Consider the following 21585-nt stretch of genomic DNA (forward strand, 5'->3'; position numbering starts at 1 on the left):
TACATGCCTCAACCCACTCTTGACGTTGATTCTAATATTATACGCGTCAACTCTACTCCACACTTGACCAAGAGATTTGAATCCTCTTGACCAAGACGTCAAATCCTTCCGTGTCCACGCACGCTGGGCCTGGACATTCTTCAGTGTCCATCCTAAGTGGCAACAATTTCCGAGGGCCCATACCATCTGCCATTGGAAATTTCTCCAGGCTCACAACTTTGGACTTAGGCAACAACTTTTATCAAGAGACTCATAACCAATTCTCTAGCCCAATTTTGGACAACATAGGTTTGACTAGAATTTGTACCCGCGTTGCTGCAGGATTGAAAACTATATGAAAGATTATGCAATATCAATCTTCATAAATAATGTTTGAGTCAAAAACTAAGTTACCAATGCCAATGTAAATTATACACAACCTTATCATGAATGAAACAAATTTAAATATCAAAAGAGAAACCTATTTCGTCTATTAAAAACATTACAAAGTTCTTTGGATACAAAAAAACACAAATTGCTTCCTGTCCAAAAACATTAATGGAAAATGTTGTCCTTTGCTATGTTGGTCATTAAGGAAGCTATGTTGGTCATTAAGGAAGCATCCCAGGCAAGGGGAAAAAAAGTGAAATAAATTTATACAGTAGAATTATATCATGAATAAAATAAGGATAAAGAGTGTTTACCTAGTGTTTTTGTGTGCAGAAATAATTCTGATTTTGCACGAAATGGAGATGACCTTCTCTTGCAATTCTATAGGACGCAATCAAATTTTTGTGCATTTCCAACTTGCCATGCAACCAAGTTTCTACAAAAACAGATCCAATTCAAGAAAGTAATTAGACCAAGGCATAAAAGATTATAAGAAAAAAGTATAGAAAATATAAACCACAATACCACTTATTATACTACTTTGTATTCCGAATACACCTAAAAATATATCGATTTCTAGTAAATGGTTCATTTCCAATTAATTCCACTCTAGTTTCTTTCTAACCCTTCAACTTATCCTTGAATTATTTTTTTTAACGGCATCATAATTAAGAGTTAGCTTCCATCAAATCCTTCAACAAATCCCACCCATACCTCTCTAACCCTTCATAATCCCAATTTTACTCTCTTAAACCCTTTAACCTAACCTTGACTTTGTTTTTATAGCTTAGTTTCATTTAAAAGCTTATTTTCTCTACAAAATCATAAAAGTTTCCATCTTACATCACATTTTAAACTCTTGATAACATTAATTTCCATCTCAAATCAGAATGAACCTCCAACGTTAGAAATATGAGTAAAAAAAATGTTTAGTAAGAATTTGCCAATTCTAATTAAGAACTGTTAATCAAACTGTAAAAGCAACATATGAGTTTTTCCCAACTTCAAACAGAGAACCACCAGCAAGAATAAAATTGGAAATGGAAGAGACCAAACAGACCATGAAGATTACACAATCAGAAGATGATATATTTGAAGAAGAAGAGTTCATTACACAGTGTGATGACAGCCGATCAGCAGCAGAAACTGAGAAGAGCGAAGAACTTGGCCTCAGATTTTCTCCATAATAATTGAAAAAATAAATAAACTTAACATGTAGGAATGATGCTGTTATTTTCTCCAGACAATAAACATCATCTCTTAAAATATTAAAAATAATGTATGTGCATTTCATTCATATTTCTATTCACATCATAAACGTAAACCTCAAAACACAACTCATGGAACAACTTTTCTTACTAAACCCTAGAACAAATTTTAAAAATTTTAAAATAGTTCTCATCTTTTGTTTTCTTTACTAAATTCATTCATGCGTTTCTTAAATTTAAATTCAGTTTATAAATTTTCAAATCAATCTTTAGAAAATAATCTTTTATGTAATTATTTAAAATATGCTGTATAAAACATACTTATTGCTTCCACTTAAGAAAACTGATAACACAAAATGAATTAAACTGAAGCCAAATTAGCACAGAAGCATATCAACGTTGCATTGTCACAGGTACAACATTAGCAACGTTTCTTTACTGATTCAAACATAAAAATGAATCAATTAAAAGCGTTTAAAAATGAAATAACACTTCAATCAAACGCATAAACAAAAGCAAACGTTAGGCGTTGGAAAATGACATTGGGAAAAAAGCTATGTTAAATATTGTAGGTATTATATTTACAATTAATCTCTATTTTTAAATAAATGAAAATATATTAAATTCATAATAATATGCATAAACATTTTATTTCCTCAATCTCTCTGTTGGTAAACTTCTTTTTCCACCACACTAAATACTAAAGCTCTGCAATCAAAGCTAAAAAAAAGCATCGAAAAACCACACTTAACCCAAGTCCCACGCTGCTCAAAGATTTCATCTTTGTCATCAAATCTCATAAAAAAGCTACTGATATCACATCAACACTACCTAAAAAAAAATACATTTTTGCTCCCCATCATTTAATGTGGTGTATCATCATCCTATTTATTTGAATTTTAAGATTTGTACTTATCCATTACACGAATCTCGAAATTTAAACTCATTTAACGATGATTAATAAGACGGTGAGCAGAGACATTCTTCTCGTGGGAGTAAATCTGCGCCATCGTCGACCTCACAACGGTCTCAGTTTCTGGGCAAATCTCGCGGTAGAAATCATATTCAAGATCCGATTGACCTCTATCATTCATCTCCTCCATGACGAAATCTTGGCCACCATCTGAAAAAGCGAGAGAAACCAGACTGACCAGTGGTTCTTGGGCGGAGGAGGAGGTGGAGAGAAGCAGGGAAACACGAAGGATTGATGCAGGGAGAAAAGCACACAAAAAGAGAGGAAGAAAATGGAAGAGCCTTCGAGCACCTTCCCCACCAAAAACGAAAAGGGAGGGTGGATAACCGTTGGAATCAGATTAACATGTCGACATTGCTTAGAAGCAAACGGACACGTGGGTATCGATGAGGGAAAGGAATGGGAAGGCTGAACAGCACAAATGAAACGCTAGGCCAAAAAGGGTAAATCCGCCACTTCGCTGTACAGAAACAGAAAAAAATAGAACTCCAAAGAGTAATTGGAGGACAATTTCGGTAGTTCACTGTTATGAACAGTATTTTTATGTTGTGAACTGTGTGTATAATTTATGGTCTTCAACTTATTGACCTGAGTGTGAATTCTCTGGGAGGGAAAATTCCACCCTCTATAGGCTAACTCATGGAGCTCCGGTACCTTGATCTTTCATTCAACTCTGTAAATTCTTCAATCCCTTCCGAGCTCGGTCTTTGGACAGACCTCACCTATTTGTCCGTGGCTTCCAATAAACTCACAGGGGAATTGCCCATGTCCTTGTCCAATCTAAACAACCTCGTCCAATTGGTTTTGGCTATCAGTCTATTTACTGGTCAAATCCTTCCGTCTCTTGTCTCCAATTGGACTAATATGGTCTCTTTGCGACTTCAATCCAATAGCTTTAGTGGAACCATTACAGCAGAAATTGGGCTCTTGACACAATTGCAGTATCTAGGCCTTGATTCCAATGAACTCAGTGGGGAGATTCCGACAGAGGTTGGAAATATGTACATTCTATCGATCCTCAATCTAAGCAGGAACCACTTGACAGGAGTGATCCCTCGGAGTCTAGACTATTTGTCATTTCTTCATGACTATGATTTTTCTTATAGCAACTTGACTGGCCTAATCGCAACCGTTTTCCAAACGGCAACAACAAATATTTTTGTTGGAAACGCTGGCTTATGTGGGGGGGGATGTAGAAGGACTAAATAGTCTATGTGATTCCCCCAGAAGAAATTCCGAAAAGAATAACAAAAGAGTTCTAATTGGTGTCCATGTATCTCTTTGTGGTTTATTAATGGTTACAACTGTCATTGGTCTTATGTTCCGTAAGAAACCTGGTCTCGTTTTGAACATAGTCAACACTTCCGAAAACTTTGAGAGTTTGGAGTCCACGATATTGCAAGAGGAATTAAAGTTCACGTTTGCAGAAGTTGCGAAGGCTGTAGATGACTTTCATGAAGTACTGCATTGGTAAAGGAGGGTTTGGAAAGGTTTACAAGGCAGAGCTGCAATCAGGCCAAGTTATTGCAGTTAAAAGGCTTAGCATGTCAAACTCCAATGACATTCCAGCAATCAACCTCCAAAGCTTTCAGAATGAAATCCGAACTTTGACTAGTATTCGGCACCGGAACATCATGAGGATTTATGAATACTTAAAGAGAGGAAGCCTGGGAAAAGCTTTGTATGGAGCTGAAGGTGTCAATGAACTCGGCTGGCCTAACAGAGTCAAAATTGTGCAAGGACTTGCTCAAGCACTTTCTTACTTGCACCATGATTGCTCTCCACCAATTATGCACCGTGACGTAACGGTCAACAATGTATTGCTTGAGTCAGATTTCGAGGTCCGTCTCTCAGATTTTGGAATAGCGAGGTTATTAGGTACTAATTCATCCAACTAGACAAATATTGCTGGTCATTTGGCTTACATAGCACCAGGTAATTTAAATTTAATTTGTATTTATGGTTCATCTTTTTGCTTATTGGGATTTGTTTTAAGGTGGCTAGTTTTGATTTTATTGACACGCAAAGCTTGCATACACTATGCGAGTCACGGATAAATATGATGTATATAGCTTTGGAGCGGTGGCACTAGAAGTCATGATGGGAAGGCACCCAGGGGATATGCTAGAGTCCCAACTACAAGAATCATCAAAATCGAGGAGGAGCAATGTAGAATTGCTCCTGAAAGATTTGTTAGACCAAAGGTTGGAGCCGCCAACAAATGCATCTGCAAAGGCAGTGGTGCTAGTAGTGACAATTGCCTTGGCCTGTATAGAACGCATCCTGCGTCCAGACCGACGATGGTATTTGCGCACAAAAACTCCCAGACCGACGTAGGCAGCTGGGATTGGGTGCTCCGGGGCAAGCCTGTACTCAACAGAGACGGCAACAACATTGACCTCGGAGACTAAGGAATTAAGGTAGTTGTGATACGTGGGGGAGGAGGCGCTTTGGATGCAGAAGCCACCGCCGTGAAAGTAAACGGGAAGAGGGAGTTTGGTGGCAGCGGATTTGGGGATGTAAAGCCTTACAGATATTGCTGGTTGTTGGGAGATGACAATGTCTTTGGATTGCACTCCGGTTTCGGGTTGTGTTGATGGAGGAACTGTGGCTGTGCCTAGGAGTCTCTCGACTCGACCGTCTTTGTATACTTTGATCATTGGAGAAAAGTCATAAGACAGTTCTTCATTGCTCATGTTTTGGATTTTCAACTTCAATGAAGAAAGTAGAAGAATAAGAAACAGCTATGTAGGCCTCTATCTCTCTCTGTCTAGCTTATGCAGCCGACAGCCTCATGCATTATTAGTTTTAACAGGACGTAGGCCATGGAATTTCAATGGACACAGTTGCCACAGCTGTCAAAGAAGAAAGATATGATGCTAGCTAGCCAGACAGTTTCAACAACTCTGGATGGCACGCAGCTCTAGTGAAATTTTATCCCCTTAATTTTGGGTCCCATAACAATTTTATACTTCATCTTTTAAACATTATAATGTTACACATCAACTTACAAAATCGTTATAATATCAAACATCTGTTAAATTTTCTATCAATTTAACTATTAAATGATAACGTGGTAAATATAAGGTCCACATTTACACCGACGTGGATGCCCATTATGCACCATGGGAATAAAAAACAAATAAAAAATTTAATTCATAAATTTTTCAAATAATGTGATATAAAAACATGGTATGAATAACATTACTATATGTTTTATGAGCTTTATGTATGTTTTCTTGAACAATATTTCTCATAATCTCAATTAATTTTTCGATTACCATTGAAAGATCATTCATGTAACAATTTACTGAAAGCAAAAATCGTTTAGTTATCTAATTGCGACATGACAATTAAATAAATGAAAACAGATTTATCAATACTATACATATAACTTTGTGTTCTAATGTTAAATTTGAACATATCAAATTTGGTGTAAATTATAACATTCATTGATTACTTACAGAATGGTGTGAAGGATCCTTATAAGGTGGACGCAATGAGAATACAACATCATAAATCCTATAAATGAACAGTGTTCGGGGAGGATTTCACTTTATTTACAAAATTGCCACCAACCCTCTGGTGCCATTCAGATTGATAATTTCTATTTATTAACGAAATTGCCACCGCTTTGCCACCAACCCTCTGGGGATGTTTTCTTGACTTTTACCACTTTGGTCGTGGCTTCCACTCAAATTTTAATTTAATTTAATTTAACTTTTTTGGGTATTATAGAAAATTAAGTATATAGTTTGCCGTTATAGTTTGGTCCTTTTTATGCAGTAGATAGTAGAAAAATGACCAAAAGTAGCTTCATGCAAGCACATGAGTTTGGTAAGCTTTGGTGTTCATGCTTTGTGTATAGTCTACTGAATTTATATCAGTTTCAGAATTTATAATTGTGATGTTTATAAGTCTACGGAGTCAGTTGCATAATTGTGCGGCATTTTTACATGCAGAGAAGAGACGTGCTGAGTCTCACTCCGGCATTCAGCCCTCCGTTCCTCTCATGATCTCTCACACCCTCTCTCTAATTTCAGAACAATATGAAGCAGCTCGAGCTCTCTGTGCATTGAATCAATGGCAGTCATCTAGAGGTGATTTTTCTTTGCCTTTTTGTATGGTTAGTGGATTATTAGGTTAATTTGGGTAGTGAAGGTTCTGTTTTGGCTTAATTTCGATTTTCAACTCTTATAAAATATTGGGTTTTAGGGATTTCTTCTTAGTGATCATCTTCATATTCGATTGGTGATTTGGCGTGTGGATTGTCTACTTCTTTGATGAAAACGCTCACCGTTGGGACTAATATAGGTTTCTCATATTTTCTTGCACCATTTGTGAGGGATTTAATTTTCCTTTTCTGGGTTTTCTTATACTCAAGGTACGGTTTACATTCTGGAATTCATGATTCAATTGGAAACCACAATGACATATCAACGTGTGTTGTATATTCATACGAAACAAGTAAGCTCTTATTTACCATTCAGCTTTCATTGACATTGGATTCTGATTTACCTTCTAAATGCGGATTTTGAACTTTGCACAAGTTGTAGTTTTGTCTTTTCAAATTTCAGCAAATATTAGGAAAAGCATAAAACCAATTGTTTGTTAGGAAATATATCTAGCACGGATATGAGTAACGTTTTTTTCAGTTTCAATTTCCATTAAATTAAAGATTTTATGCCTAATATTTCATAAAGTTCAGAATTGCTAACCGCAGTGTATGATTGTTATAGTGGAAACCAGTGAACTTATAGGCTTAATGGGCTTACAATAAGCTAATAGTGCTATATTTTCCCTCTCCCTATATGTAGTTTAATATAATTGAACAAGTTCAAAGAGAATGATCAGAATGAAGGTTCGTATTAGATCCGATGGGCTTCCTCTTTCTATGCATTTTGGTTCAAATTAGGGTTTTAGGTGGAAACCTGAAATGAAAAGAGAATAAAATTTGAAGGATCCTCTGATTTTGTGTTTGGATGAGAGGAAAAGATGAGAAATTTGTTAAGAAAAGTTGGTTGTGGTGAAATTTCATTCTTTAAAATCCATCAGATTATGCTTAAATTGTTAAATGTAGTTGTTATTGTTAGCTAATTCATGTTTTTAGTCTTCAATTAAATTTATTGTTTCCCTTGCTTGATTATACTTGCAGCTACTAATCCTGGAAGTTTCAATAACAGCGTCGCTGGCCAGCAGGTGAATACTAACCAAATTTTATCTAGCATTGAACCATTTCTTAAGATCTGATTCAGTTTTATTTAAGGAATTTGAAACCTTCACCTTGAACCATTTCTTATCATAATTCATGGGTTGCTAGCGCAAATATAGTGCAATCTAATGTTTTGATGCATACTTGATTCGGTCTCAAATGCGATATGTTGTAATTCTTTCTAATTTCATTGTTTACCTATCTTTGTGTGGATCAGGCGGTACTAGAAACAGTTGCAAGAGTAAAGTCGAAGAAAAATTAGACGAAAGAAGAAAAGTACATGCTTCTAACTTAAATTCAGAACAGTTTTTCATATATTCTTTGTCAATTGAATCTAGCCATTATGGCCTGTTCTCACCAACTATGTTGTAGTATAAATTGGTCATTTTAACTACATGATGTTTTCAATCTGGATAATGATAATAGAGGAGAAGATACACATACACCAACACTGATTGATCGCAATGTAAGATTGCTTCATGGAAAATATAATTGCTCTGGTTATTTATCTCAACGGTCCTAAATGTAACTTTGCTATTAATATTTTTAGGACAATGTCTTCATAATATCAAATTTTAAATCAAAATATCCAGTGCTGCAACTAGACTTGATGTAAACTTACTGGCTCATTACAGTTTTGTTAAGTTCATTGGTCTTCTCTTAACAAAAAATGCTGATTTTGAACTGATCTACCGGTTTCATTGTAGATTAATATCAGATTTGGTGGTCGTTATTGTATCTGCAACCTGTGGTGGCATTGCCTTTGCTTGCTCTGGACAACCGATCTGATACATACATTCATAGGTACATACACGTGTACATATATTTCCAAACTTATTGAACTTATAAAGAAAACTTAATGCTGTGATCTTACTTAATGTTCATATTCTGCTTCCTTCATACCAAAACTTGACATGTTATTAGTGAATATTTGCTAGCTGGATCCATTATGGACCTTGGAGGTTTCAACTTCTTCAGTGAAATGGTTCAAGTATGTTTTACCCTGCACTTTTATTATCCAAGAAGAAATTCTTGAAATCCAAAAGTGTGCTTATATATATTCAGGGTATGGTTGCTTCCTCCTCCAAAACCAAAAGTGTACTTATATATATAAGCAACAGGAAGAATTGCTCAGATACGAGTAAGTGAGGCTTTTTTAGGTCGTATTTTAAATGCACTGGCTAAGCCTATTGATGGTTGGGGTGAATTGCCGCATATGAAATTGAGCACAATTTTGCATAGCCCACTTGTTTCTCGAGAAGAGATGGGAAACATGCTCAATTTTCATGCCTTTGATGTTTTGGTTCTTTCTGAACCTAGAATTAGTGTATCCAAAGCTTTGGACGTTGTCAAGACTTTGGGCTTTTCTGGTAGCTTCATAGTTGATGCAGTGGGTTTTTACACTACTAATTTTGTTAGTACTAGGGAAATAGTTGATTTTTCTACGTGTATATATATATATATATATATATATATATATATATATATGGGTTCGATTACAAAATTCTGTAGATTGAAAATGATACTTTATGTTGTCATTTTCTGTATGGTTTTCTTCAATTACTTGTTTTGGGTTTGTTTCTTTCCCGAGAATAAGAAGGAAACAGGAAAAACATAATATTGGACAGTTGATTATTTATCTTGGAGTGTTATATTTATCCAAGGCATCCAAGGGGAATTAGGTACTTAATTAATTGATTACCTTATTGAATTTCTTTGATTTTTCTGAAAGAATTTGTTTTTTTTTTTTTTCCTGGGGTTTGGATATTTTCTTGACCACTTTGGTCGTGGCTTCCACTCAATTTTTAATTTAATTTAATTTAATTTTTTTGGGTATTATAGCAAATTATATATAGATTACCATTATAGTTTGGTCCTTTTTATGCAGTAGATTGTAGAAAAATGACCAAAAGCTGCTTCAAGCAAGCACATGAGTTTGGCAAGTTTTGGTGTTCATATGCTGAATTTGTTTATGTTTTGTGTATAGTGTATTCAATGTATATCAGTTTCAGAATTTATAATTGTGATGTTTATAAGTCTACGGGGTCAGTTGCATAATTGTGCAGCATCTTTTATATGCAGAGAAGAGGCGCTGAGTCTCACTCCGGCATTCGGCCCTCCGTCCTCTCATAATCTCTCGCATCCTCTCTCTAATTTCAGAACAATATGAAGCAGCTCGAGCTCTCTTTGCATTCAATCAATGGCAGTCATCTAGAGGTGATTTTTCTTTGCCTTTTTGTTGGGTTAGTGGATTATTAGCTTAATTTGGGTAGTGAGGGTTCCGTTTTGGCTTAATTTCGATTTTCAACTCTAATAAAATATTGGGTTTTAGGGATTTCTTCGTAGTGATTATCTTCATATTCGATTGGTGATTTAGCGTGTGGATTGTCTACTTCCTTGATGAAAACTCTCACCGTTGGGACTAATTTAGGTTTCTCATATTTTCTTGCACCATTTGTGAGGGATTTAATTTTCCTTTTCTGGGTTTTCTTATACTCAAGGTTCGATTTACATTCTGGAATTCATGATTCAATTGGAAACCACGATGACAGATCAACGTGTGTTGGATATTCAGACAAAACAAGTAAGCTCTTATTTACCATTCCGCTTTCATTGACATTGGATTCTGATTTACCTTCTAAATGCAGATTTTGAACTTTACACAAGTTGTAGTTTTGTCTTCTCAAATTTCAACAGATATTAGGAAAAACATAAAACCAATTGTTTGTTAGGAAATATATCTAGCACGGATATGAGTAATGTTTTTTCAGTTTCAATTTCCATTAAATGAAAGATTTTATGCATAATATTTCATAAAGTTCGGAATTGCTAACTGCAGTATATGATCGTTATGGCATGTATAGTGGAAACCAGTGAACTTATAGGCTTAATGGGCTTACAATAAGTTCAAAGAGAATGATCAGAATGAAGGTTCGTATTAGATCCGATGTGCTTCCTCTTTCTATACATTTTGGTTCAAATTAGGGTTTTAGGTCGAAACCTGAAACGAAAAGAGAATAAAATTTCAAGGATCTTCGGATTTTGTGTTTGGAAGAGAGGAAAAGATGAGAAATTTGTTAAGAAAAGTTGGTTGTGGTGAAATTTCATTCTTTAAAATCCATCAGATTATGTTTAAATTGTTAAATGCAGTTGTTATTGTTAGCTAATTCATGTTTTTAGTCTTAAATTAAATTTATTGTTTCCCTTGCTTGATTATACTTGCAGCTACTGATCCTGGAAGTTTCAATAACAGTGTCGCTGGCCAGCAGGTGAATACTAAACAAATTTTATCTAGCATTGAACCATTTCTTAAGATCTGATGCGGTTTTATTTAAGGAATTTGAAACCTTTACATTGAACCATTTCTTATCGTAATTCATGGGTTGCTAGTGCAAATATAGTGCAATCTAATGTTTTGCTGCATACTTGATTCGGTCTCAAATGCAATATGTTGTAATTCTTTCTAATTTCATTTTTTACCTATCTTTGTGTGGATCAGGCGGTACTCGAAACAGTTGCGAGAGTAAAGTCGAAGAAAAATTAGACGAAAGAAGAAAAGTACATGCTTCTAACTTAAATTCAGTACAGTTTTTCATATATTCTTTGTCCTTTGAATCTAGCCATTATGGCCTGTTCTCACCAACTCTGTTGTAGTATAAATAGGTCGTTTCAACTACATGATGTTTTCAATCTGGATAATGATACTAGAAGAGAAGATGCACCAACACTGATTGATCACAATGTAAGATTGCTTCATGGAAAATATAATTGCTCCAGTTATTTATCTTAACGGTCCTAAATGTAACTTTGTTTGTAATATTTTTAGGACAATGTCTTCATAATATCAAATTCTAAATCAAAATATCCAGTGCTGCAACTAGACTTGAGGTAAACTTACTGGCTCATTACAGTTTCGTTAAGTTCATTGGTCTTCTCTTAACAAAAAATGCTGATTTGAACTCATCTACTTGTTTCATTGTAGATTACTATCAGATTTGGTGGTCGTTATTGTATCTGCAACCTGTGGTGGCATTGCCTTTGCTTGCGCTGGACAACTGATCTGATACATACATTCATAAGTACATACGCATGTACTTATATTTCCAAACTTATAGAGAAAACGTAATGCTATGATCGTACTTAATGTTCATATTCTGCTTCCTTCATACCAAAACTTGACAGCTCATTAGTGAATATTTGCTAGCTGGATCCGTTATGGACCTTGGAGGTTTCAACTTCGTCAGTGAAATGGTTCAAGTATGTTTTACCCTGCAATTTTAGTATCCAAGAAGAAATTCCAATTCCAAAAGTGTGCTTATATATATTCAGGGTATGGTTGCTTCCTCCTCCAAAACCAAAAGTGTACTATATACACTACTAATTTTGTTAGTACTAGGGAAATAGTTTATTTTTCTACTTGTATGTGTGTGTGTGTGTGTATATATATATATATGGGTTTGATTACAAAATTCTTTAGATTGAAAATCATACTTTATGTTATCATTTACTTGGTACATGAAGATGTTTTATTTTGAAAATGAAAGGTACACTATACTTGGAAAAAAAATCTTGAGACTGTTGGGGTGTGCCTATGGATGCTAACTTGGTTCTTAGAGACTGTTTTGCATTGCTTCTTTCGTTACTACGTTATATGATATGGAGGACATAATTTTTTTATTTATCATTTTGAAGGTTTCCTGGACCCCTGATTTTTGAATGTGCAAGTCATCAAGAGAAAATCAAGAATGTAAGCTCAGCTCAAGAAGGTTTATATTTTTGCAAGTCCATTTTTCTTTTGCTGCAATTAGATAACTAAACGGTTTTATAGTCTCAAATGTAAGCTCAGCTCAAGAAGGATAAGAACAAAAATTGACCTTCTAAAACATACGTAAAGTTTTATAGTTTCCGGATACAAAATGTCCATATAAATAAAATCTTTTACTGTCAAGTCTTAGTAATTCTGGTATAACTAATTAATGTCTTTTTCTGGGTTTGTCTGCCATTAGTGTTATGATTTGTTCTAGCTAATGGACTATCTGCAAATGTTATGGTTTTCATAGTGGTATTTATGTAGTCTTTCTCTCTCAACTGGGTTTTCTCTGTTGCTGGCCCAATTCACTCTGCTGCAGATTGTTCCCATTTTTCACTTTCGTTGAGGTAAAAGCTCAAATCTGTGTATTTTTGTGTTCAACAAGTTGGTAGGGCAAATTGTACTTTGCTCTGCATATGAGCAATGTCTAAGTTTTACCTATTTTAATAATGCTTGGTTTGTACTTCTTGATTTTTAATTTGTTTTTTTTTTTGTATTGAGTTGGACAGACAGTTCATAGGTTTGGTTCCATATTTATTCAGAGAAGAAGAACACAAAGAGGGCAACGCAATAACCCTAGCACGATTATGTATGGAATGAATTAAATCTATTAAAGAATTATATTTTGGGTGTGTTGTTAGGAAGAAACACCTACACTCCAAATATTTATGAATTGGATTCATTATAAAATAGGTTAATTGTATGCGTTACTTCTTTTAGCACTGAATCTTTTGTTAAATTTCATTTTTGTTGACTTTTAGTTTTTGACTTTCCTTTGGCAGGACTTTTAATTAAGCATGCATCTTTGGTGTAATACAATTATATTCTTGAGGTTTGGATATTTTACTCTTACTTTTCTGCCCATTATATGTTTGACTATCTATCTTTTGGCTTATTATCAATGAAAATTTATTATATGAGGATTTTGACTATTGACTTATCATTGGTATATTGGTTAAAGGTTAGTTTAAGAGAGAATAAAAGAAAGATTTGTTTTCACAGATGAAATTAATCAAATGTCCCAGGCTCTACAGTTCCCTCTCGGTATGCACTATGGACATTATTCAAGAAATTGATGGTTGTTTTAGCATAGTGAGATTGCCGTTGTAAGGTTTAAGGATTATGCTTTTAGTTTTCTCTTTAACCAGTTCAATGCTAGAAATACGGATTTGCATTTTCTTGATTTGAATTTGTATTAGCATAGTGAGATTTCCGTTGTACGGTGGGTTTTCTTTTTGGCAAGTTTGTGTTTCTTATTCGCATTCATGATTCTGTAATCATTTACATTTGCATGTTATCTCATAAATTGGATGTGAATATATTTATTGTATTTGAACTTTTTTAGACAAGCAAATGATTTGATTGATAACTTAAAGTTGATTTTTTTTTTCTTTATGTCTACATATTACAGGGGCAACGAGGATGGGGGTTGAAGTCGAACGCTTGCATGGGACAAATTCGAAGATTATTCAGTAAGTCACTGATTAAGTCAGATTAAACTGCCTTCATTTCTTTTTGTGTCCATGGTCTAATTTTACTTGGATGATTTAATTCTATGGGATGATTTCTTCTAGGTTTTTTCCATTTTGTATTTTAAATATGTTTTAAGGTTGAAGGAGGGGGCGATGGAATTCTGGATGCTGAAGAGAAGAAGCCTGGTATTGTTTCTTCTTTCTTTTTAAGTGAGCATCTCTTTCTTTTCTTCTAACTTTGCTTCTTTCCTTTTGTTGTCGAATGTTTCAAAATTTCAACTCACATGTTCGTGTGCTTTGTTGAGGAGTGTTTTTTGCCATTACTAGGCCATTATTCTGTCTTTTCGATAATTGTTTCTTTATTTTTTTTCGTATTATTTTTCGCAAAACCAAATCATATAGCAAAAAGCTTTTTCAAACAGACTTTTTTAAATCTGTTGCGAAATGGATGATGCAATAAAAAAATATGATGAGAGTATCTTTGCACGCTATAATAGGTTTTCTTTTTGGCAAGTTTGTGTCTCATTCGCATTCATGATTCCATTATCATTTACATTTGCTTCTGCATGATTACTCATAAATTGGATATCATTGTATTTTAACTTTTTTAGCCAAGCAAATGATTGCATTGAACAACAGATGCATCAATTACATGCTGCAAGTGTACGATGGCTAAAAGGCATTACGGTGCCTTCAAATGATCACTTTGTTTTATTTTTTTGGATTTTTGACAGGTTACATTAGATTTTATTATTGTTTATTTGATGAAGTTCTCGATTAAGAGCAGTTGCACTTGCATTATTGTTCAGGACTAGCAACTGTAATAGTACAGTGTGGCAGATTGTCTTATTTACGTCTGAATTTGAATGGTTTACTGTATCATATAGGAAAGATGAAAAGGGAATATGAGATGATATTGGAGAAAGCTTTGCAAAGCGTCTGCCTGCTAAATTCAGATACCATAACTTCTGTTATTGTTTAGGTGAGGTGTTCTGTTTGTATGAAAATTTGAGTCTCAAATATTTTAAGCGTTGTGTCAACAACTTGAGATGGTTGTAAAGCAATGCATGTAGCGTTGATACCTTTTACTTTACACGCGTATTTGTTTCGTTTGAACTAAACTTGCAGTGTACATATTTTTGCCAAAGATAAATGAAGGCCCTTGGAGCCTGATATTCTTTGTTAGAATTTCTATTACAAAATTGAGGAGGGATCCTGTCCATTTATGCTTCTATTTAGTAAGATTGGGGTGGTAAAGATTTCTGGGGTGTTTTCGAACTGCATTCATTTCTTGCAAGGCGCATTAAGAAGCGTTTTTTCAGTTGCACATTATGGTAGCACTTCGTTTTGATTTGTAAACAAACTATGTGCTTTATCTTTGTCTGGGGTTAACATTATAATGTTTGACAATTGAATTTATAAGATGGTTAAGCAATTTTTTCATGAGCTTGCTATTCCTGCCAAATGCTCAAGTATTGTGTCTTCTACTTTTCTATTTTCCTTTTGTGATTTTCATCAAGGTATCTTTGTTCATCAGTCCTAGTATATTGCAGATCTTCTGCACAAAACTGATATGCTTCATTGCATGCGCTGCCTCACTCCTTGTCATCCAAATCATAAGTTGTTAAATCATGGTATTCTTCTGTTTTGGATCCTAGTCTCTACAGGAGCATCGTTGGGGCAGTGGGTGATTACTTGAAACTATGGGTATAATATTGATGACACACTATGATCTGCAAATGAATGTTTCTTATAGTACGCATATCCATGTATAGCAAGCAAAGTATCACTTAATTGGTTCTTAGGTACTGTACTGTCATTTCAGTTACTTTGTGTAGAAACTATTCATGCATGTTCCGACTAATACATTCAACCCCCGCAGCGAAGCGTGGACACATTTTCTAGTGGTCCCTAAACTACTGCTATGTAAATCGTTGATAGAGATAATTACAATCACAATATCAATTACGACAAATAGGAAAATCAAACCAAAAAAGAAAGTATCTCAACAGAACACTTGTGTGTAATTGGTTATTTATGCAAGTACGAATTCCACATTACTAAACACAATTTGCAACACTCTGTAGTAATCAGGGTGGTGCAGATATCAATTACATGTTTAAGAAGTTTGTTGTCAACATTAAGAAAAAAAATTATAAAATAAAATAAAATTCCATAACTTTTCCTTATTTGATAGACTGCTCGTAGCAAGAATTCTAATGTGAAGTTGGAGCTGCATGTTCTCTATTTTCTTCTAGTTTTGCAGGGCCAATAGCTTGTTGATGGTAAGCATACCAAATGGCTCAGGAAGGCAAGGAAAACTCTGAGCAGATAGATTCTGTGACACAAAATGCATTGTCGGACGCAACCTGGGACACGTTCGTATACAAGCCAATGCTATACTCATTACAAGCACCACTGCCTTTGCCAATTCATTGGCTGGAGGCTCTAGTCGTTGATCTAACACATCTTTTAGAAGCAAGCCTGCATTTCCTTTCATTGACGTTGATGATTCTGATAGTTGGGACTCCAACATATCCCCAGGGTGCCTTCCCATCATGACTTCTAGTGCCACCACTCCGAAGCTATAAACATCACACTTGTCCGTCACCTGCATAATATATGCGAGCTCTGCGTATAAAGAGAACAAAATATGTCAACTCTACAAAAGATAGTACAAAGTTGCACAACATTAACATTTTTACATTACCTGGGGCCATGTATCCTAGCGAACCAACAATGTTGGTCCAGTTGGATGAATCAATACTCAACAGTTTTGCTGTTCCAAAATCTGAGAGTCGAGGCTCGAAATCCTGCTCGAGCAATACATTGTTGACAGTTACATCACGATGCACAATTGGTGGTGAGCAGTCATGGTGCAGGTAAGAAAGTGCACGAGCAAGTCCTTTCACAATTTTAACCCTTGTTTGCCAGCGAAGTTCAGTAACCCCTTCTACCCCACACAATGCTTTTCCGAGGCTACCTCTCTCTAAGTATTCATAAAGCAAGAATATGCAACCCTTCCTTGTAGAGAAGCCATATAGCCTTATGACGTTTCGATGCCGGATAGTTGTCAAAGTTCGGATTTCATTCTGAAAACTTTGAAGATTGATCGCTGGAACGTCATTAGAGTCGTCCGTGTTAAGCCTCTTAACTGCAACAACTTGGCCTGATTGGAGCTCTGCCTTGTAAACCTTTCCAAAACCTCCTTTGCCAATGCAGTATTTCTCATGAAAGTCATCTACAGCCTTCACAACTTCTGCAAACGTAAATTTTACTTCCTCTTGCAATATCATTGCTTCAAAACTCTCGAAGTTTTGAGAAGTTTTGATTACCTGAGGCCGGATCGTGGACCTCTTACGAAACATAAGAAAGAGAGCAGCAATGGAAATTGCACCTACTGTGAAACCCAGAAAGGAATAAAGGAAAATAGATACTATATTCTTCTTAGCACTTTTGGAATTTGTACTGGAAGACTTACATTCAGTTGGTCTTTCTGCATGACTCCACAAGCCATAGTTACCAACAAAAGCACTTGTTGACACCTTATTGAAAATGCCACAAGTTGGGAATGACCTTGTTAAGTTGTTATACGAAAAGTCATACATACTTATATTTAGAGTCAACAGGTCAGCTAATGCTGATTGGATTTCGCCTGAGAGATGATTGTGTGAGGCATTGAAAACGTCTAATTTTGTGAGCATGCGCAATTCTGATGGTATTGCACCCGATAGTGAATTGCTGCTGAGATTCAAGTAGTCCAAACCTGTTAAACCTACGGCGAGAAACAGAAAACTTGGTATTACCCCTATCAAATTGTTATTAGACAATGAAAGAAGTTGGGGTCCAACATACCTGAAATCCGTGGGATCACTCCTGTGAAGTTGTTAGCGGACAAATCGAGTCTCTTAAGACGAGATAAATTGCCTAGACTCTGAGGAATCTCTCCTGTCAAGTGGTTATCGGACAAATAGAGTTGCTGAAGCTGAGTCAATTTGCCTAGACTCTGTGGAATCTCTCCTGTCAAGTGGTTATCGGACAAATACAGTTCCTGAAGCTGAGTCAATTTGCCTAGACTCTGAGGAATCTCTCCTGTCAAGTGGTTATCGGACAAATACAGTTCCTGAAGCTGAGTCAATTTGCCTAGACTCTGAGGAATCTCTCCTGTCAAGTTGTTATCGAACAAATAGAGTTTATGAAGGCGCGATAAATTGCCTAGACTGTGAGGAATCTCTCCTGTCAAGTGGTTATCGGATAAATAGAATCCCTGAAGCTGAGTCAATTTGCTTAGACTCTGAGGAATCTCTCCTGTCAAGTGGTTATCGGACAAATAGAGTCCCTGAAGCTGCGTCAATTTGCTTAGACTCTGAGGAATCTCTCCTGTCAAGTGGTTATAAGGCAAATAGAGTACCTGAAGCAGAGTCAATTTGCCTAGACTCTGAGGAATCTCTCCTGTCAAGTGGTTCTGGTCCAAATAGAGTATCTGAAGCTGAGATAAATTGCCTAGACTCTGAGGAATCTCTCCGCTGAATTTGTTGGAATAAAGGCTTAGATACTGCAATTGTGTCAACTGCCCAATTTCTGCTGAAATGGTTCCGCTGAAGCTATTCTTATGAAGGTGCAAATAAACCAATTTCGTCCAATTGGAGACCAGAGATGGAAGGATTTGACCAATAAGTAGATTATTAGACAAACCCAATTGAACGAGGTTTTTCAAATTGGACAAGGACAGTGGCAGTTCCCCATTGAGTTTATTGTAAGACAAGGATAAGTAGGTGAGGTTTGTGCAAAGACCAAGCTCAGAAGGGATAGAAGAGTTTAAGGAGTTGTCTGAAAGATCAAGGAACTGGAGATCCCTGAGTTTGCCTATAGAGGGTGGAATTTTCCCTTCCAGAAGATTCCAACTCAGGTCAATATGTTGAAGACCAGAAATCAAACCTATACTGTCCGGAATTGGGCCAGAGAATTGGTTATGAGTCTCTTTATACAATTTGTTGCCCAAGTCCAAAGTTATGAGGCCGGAGAGATTTCCAATGGCAGATGGTATAGGCCCTCGGAAATAGTTGCCACTCAGGTTGAAGTGGGTGAGATTTGGAAATAGGGAAAAGTCGAAAAGAGCCAGTGTTCCGTTAATTTCCATGCCGGAGAGCTGTATTTCGGAGACCGTTCTGGTTTTGGTGCAGACAATGGCAGTCCAGTTGCAGAGGCTGTTGAGGTTGGTGAGGGACCATGAATGGAGTAGCGAAGGTGGCGATGATGATGATGGAGAAAAGCCAGCCTTCCATTTGATGAGCGATTCTGCTTGTTTTCGTGGAGATATTGATGTCGTTTTGATCAGTGGCAATGCGAACAGCAGCAGGAGAATATAATGAAATGTCATGGTTTTGAGTTGCATGATGATCTGTTATTATTTCGGAGCTAATAACATCTTTGGAGGTGCATGCAGAGTTTATGATCCTTTCTTGACGCTTGGAATTTCGCACATGACCATTAAAGGACGCGTGCCTTTAATCCTCTGCTGCCTCTGACTTCCAATAAGCTCAATGATGGCCGCTGCCGGGCCCGCCGAAAGCTTCATTGGGTCGGCCGTTCCGAGAAGCTACCCGAAAGTACTAAGTTTTTCTGAATTTCCTTTGTTTTTTATTGTCGCAAGGTTTTTCTGTTTTTCATTTACTTTTTATTATATGCATATGTTTGTGGTTCCTGAATTTCGAATTTCCATGGGCATTTGGCAAATTGTCCATTTCATTAGCCAATTGGCTAGTTTTGTCGGGCCTGAAAATGTTTACAAATTTGTCCATTTGAATTTCTAGTTAATTAATTTAATTAATTGTTACTTGGAAGGTATTGCAAGTGTTTTGGTGAAGACATGATCAACGCGGTTCACTTGCAGCTCTGCTGCTTGCTCTATTTGAAAATCACTCATCAGAACATTTGTTGTACTCTTCTAGATATTCTTTTCTTTTTCGATTACACGTCGTATTTTTCTTGATTACGTGTGATACATTTTCATGCCTTAATCTACACGTTTGACGTTGATGTCTGATATTTATGCGTCAACTCCACACTTGATCAAGACATCCTTCACGACAGTCCACGCACGCTGAGACTGGACTTTGTTCAGTCTGTGCACAAGGCTGGGGCCAAGGGACAGCTCTTGATTGAGTTGAAAAATCCTTTCCGAATTTCCAAGCGTAAGGAAAGGATTAGAAAATCTGTGCCTCCGAAATTTAACAGAGTTTACACTAGGTTGCATGGACACTCTGAAACTTCGATGTGTCGTTGTGTTTTTAGTCTTCCACTAGGTTGTAGGGACATTCTAAAACCCGAAGTGTCGGAGTGTCGGACACGGTCAAGATAGTAGTAGGAGAATAAGAAACAGCTATGGAGGCCTCTCTCTCTATCTTGTGTTGCCAAAAGTCTCATGCATTATTAATTTATTAGTTTTAAAAGGCCATATAAAGAGAAAAAAAAAAAAATTAAAGATATGATCGTAGCTTGCCAGACTATTTCAACAACTGTGGATGAACTATTTCGAGAACAGATCCTCTCCAGATTGAAACAGCCGGATTTCAAGGATTAATTGATCCGAACCTTTAAAATTTAATCTAATAATCAACAACTATTATAAATTTTAAAAAATAAAATTTTAACCGTTGTATTAAAATTTAAAAATCCAAATCGTTTCAACCTTAAGCTCCCGCTGTTTAGATCCGGACAGGATCTGTTATCGTTTTTTTCGACACGCTGCTATAGCAGTGCACGGGCAGCTGCTGTGCCGGCCTCCAGCTGGGTCTAATTTTCTTTTTCCCATTTAACCTTTTTATTCTACACGTCTGTCTGTCTATTTTCCTTTTTGTTGGTTGTTGTGCCGTCCTCCGGAAGGATCTCTTTGACAGGAGATTTTTTAGTATAATCGTCACACGAAGTAATACATCATATGTTTCAATATAAATGGTGGGTTATGTATGTTAAAAGGTTAATAACTTAAAAATTAAAAATTTTCACCATTTGCATAAAAACACGTGGTGTACCATCCGTATTCCCGTCACAACTAAAAATTTCTCCTCTTGGACCCTCTTTTAGCTGCTACCGTTAACATTGAAAGAGTATTTTCAATCATAAAATTTATGAAGAATTGATTGAGAAATCAAATAGGAGATCAATTGACAAATGATAACATGATTATTTTTATAGAAAAATATATTTGATAGTATTGGTAATGAAGTTGTTATGCAACTCTTCCAAAGCATATAACATGTTGAGAATATTATAACTTGTTGTATGAAAAAATCTTATGGATTGCTTGGTTATTCTATAGCATATTTAATTGTGACTTTGTTGTTTGAGAATGCATCATTCATACAGATCTCTTGTTTCGCCCCTGACCATAGTAACAATTTTTTTTTTATAAAAGTTGGCATTAACCAGTTATACACATTATATAAAATCCAAATATTTAATTAACGAACTTCTAGTGTAAGGATTAATTCTATATTAAATTATGATAAAAGTTCATGATTGCAAATTATAAAGAGAGT

General features: G+C 35.8%; 3 protein-coding genes across 13 annotated transcripts in view; 2 read left to right on the forward strand and 1 right to left on the reverse strand.

Annotated features, from left to right (window-relative positions):
• Nucleotides 1-15217, forward strand: part of LOC103959672 — a 41824-nt gene extending 26607 nt beyond the window's left edge. For 2 of the 3 annotated variants that reach the window (XR_007252159.1, XR_007252153.1), the window contains one exon: nt 13984-15217. The gene's annotated coding sequence lies outside the window, so the exon portion shown is untranslated. Of the gene's footprint in view, nt 1-11588; nt 11651-11744; nt 13162-13354; nt 13405-13574; nt 13617-13983 lie in introns of all 3 variants that reach the window. The other variant, XR_007252168.1, reaches the window with a different exon arrangement.
• Nucleotides 6230-10338, forward strand: LOC103959681. 9 transcript variants are annotated; one of them, XM_048567910.1, is made up of 7 exons: nt 6233-6387; nt 6513-6650; nt 7980-8038; nt 8470-8566; nt 8701-8753; nt 9845-9979; nt 10264-10338. In XM_048567910.1, exons 1-6 carry the CDS (start codon nt 6351-6353, stop codon nt 9893-9895), a joined length of 435 nt encoding a protein of 144 aa, XP_048423867.1. In that variant the 5' UTR covers nt 6233-6350; the 3' UTR covers nt 9896-9979; nt 10264-10338. The 9 variants fall into 9 exon arrangements, with proteins under 9 accessions (XP_048423864.1, XP_048423867.1, XP_048423880.1 ...); XM_048567923.1 differs by lacking the exons at nt 9845-9979; nt 10264-10338 and adding exons at nt 8313-8374; nt 8828-9217 and having other exon boundaries at nt 6239-6387; nt 8687-8753; XM_048567927.1 differs by lacking the exons at nt 9845-9979; nt 10264-10338 and adding exons at nt 8313-8374; nt 8828-9217 and having other exon boundaries at nt 6239-6387.
• LOC103928786 (probable leucine-rich repeat receptor-like protein kinase At1g35710) lies at nt 14051-19908 on the reverse strand. The gene is made up of 3 exons (XM_009337875.3): nt 17900-19908; nt 16755-17819; nt 14051-16675 (listed from the first exon to the last, which is right to left on the reverse strand). The coding sequence occupies exons 1-3, from the start codon at nt 19437-19439 to the stop codon at nt 16299-16301; spliced, it is 2982 nt and encodes a 993-aa protein (XP_009336150.3). The 5' UTR covers nt 19440-19908; the 3' UTR covers nt 14051-16298.
• Nucleotides 19909-21585: the final 1677 nt, after the last annotated feature.

This window comes from the organism of the source record quoted next, unplaced genomic scaffold (assembly GCF_019419815.1).
Source record: "Pyrus x bretschneideri cultivar Hongxiangsu unplaced genomic scaffold, Pyrus_bretschneideri_v1 Contig10, whole genome shotgun sequence".
NCBI lineage: Eukaryota > Viridiplantae > Streptophyta > Magnoliopsida > Rosales > Rosaceae > Pyrus > Pyrus x bretschneideri.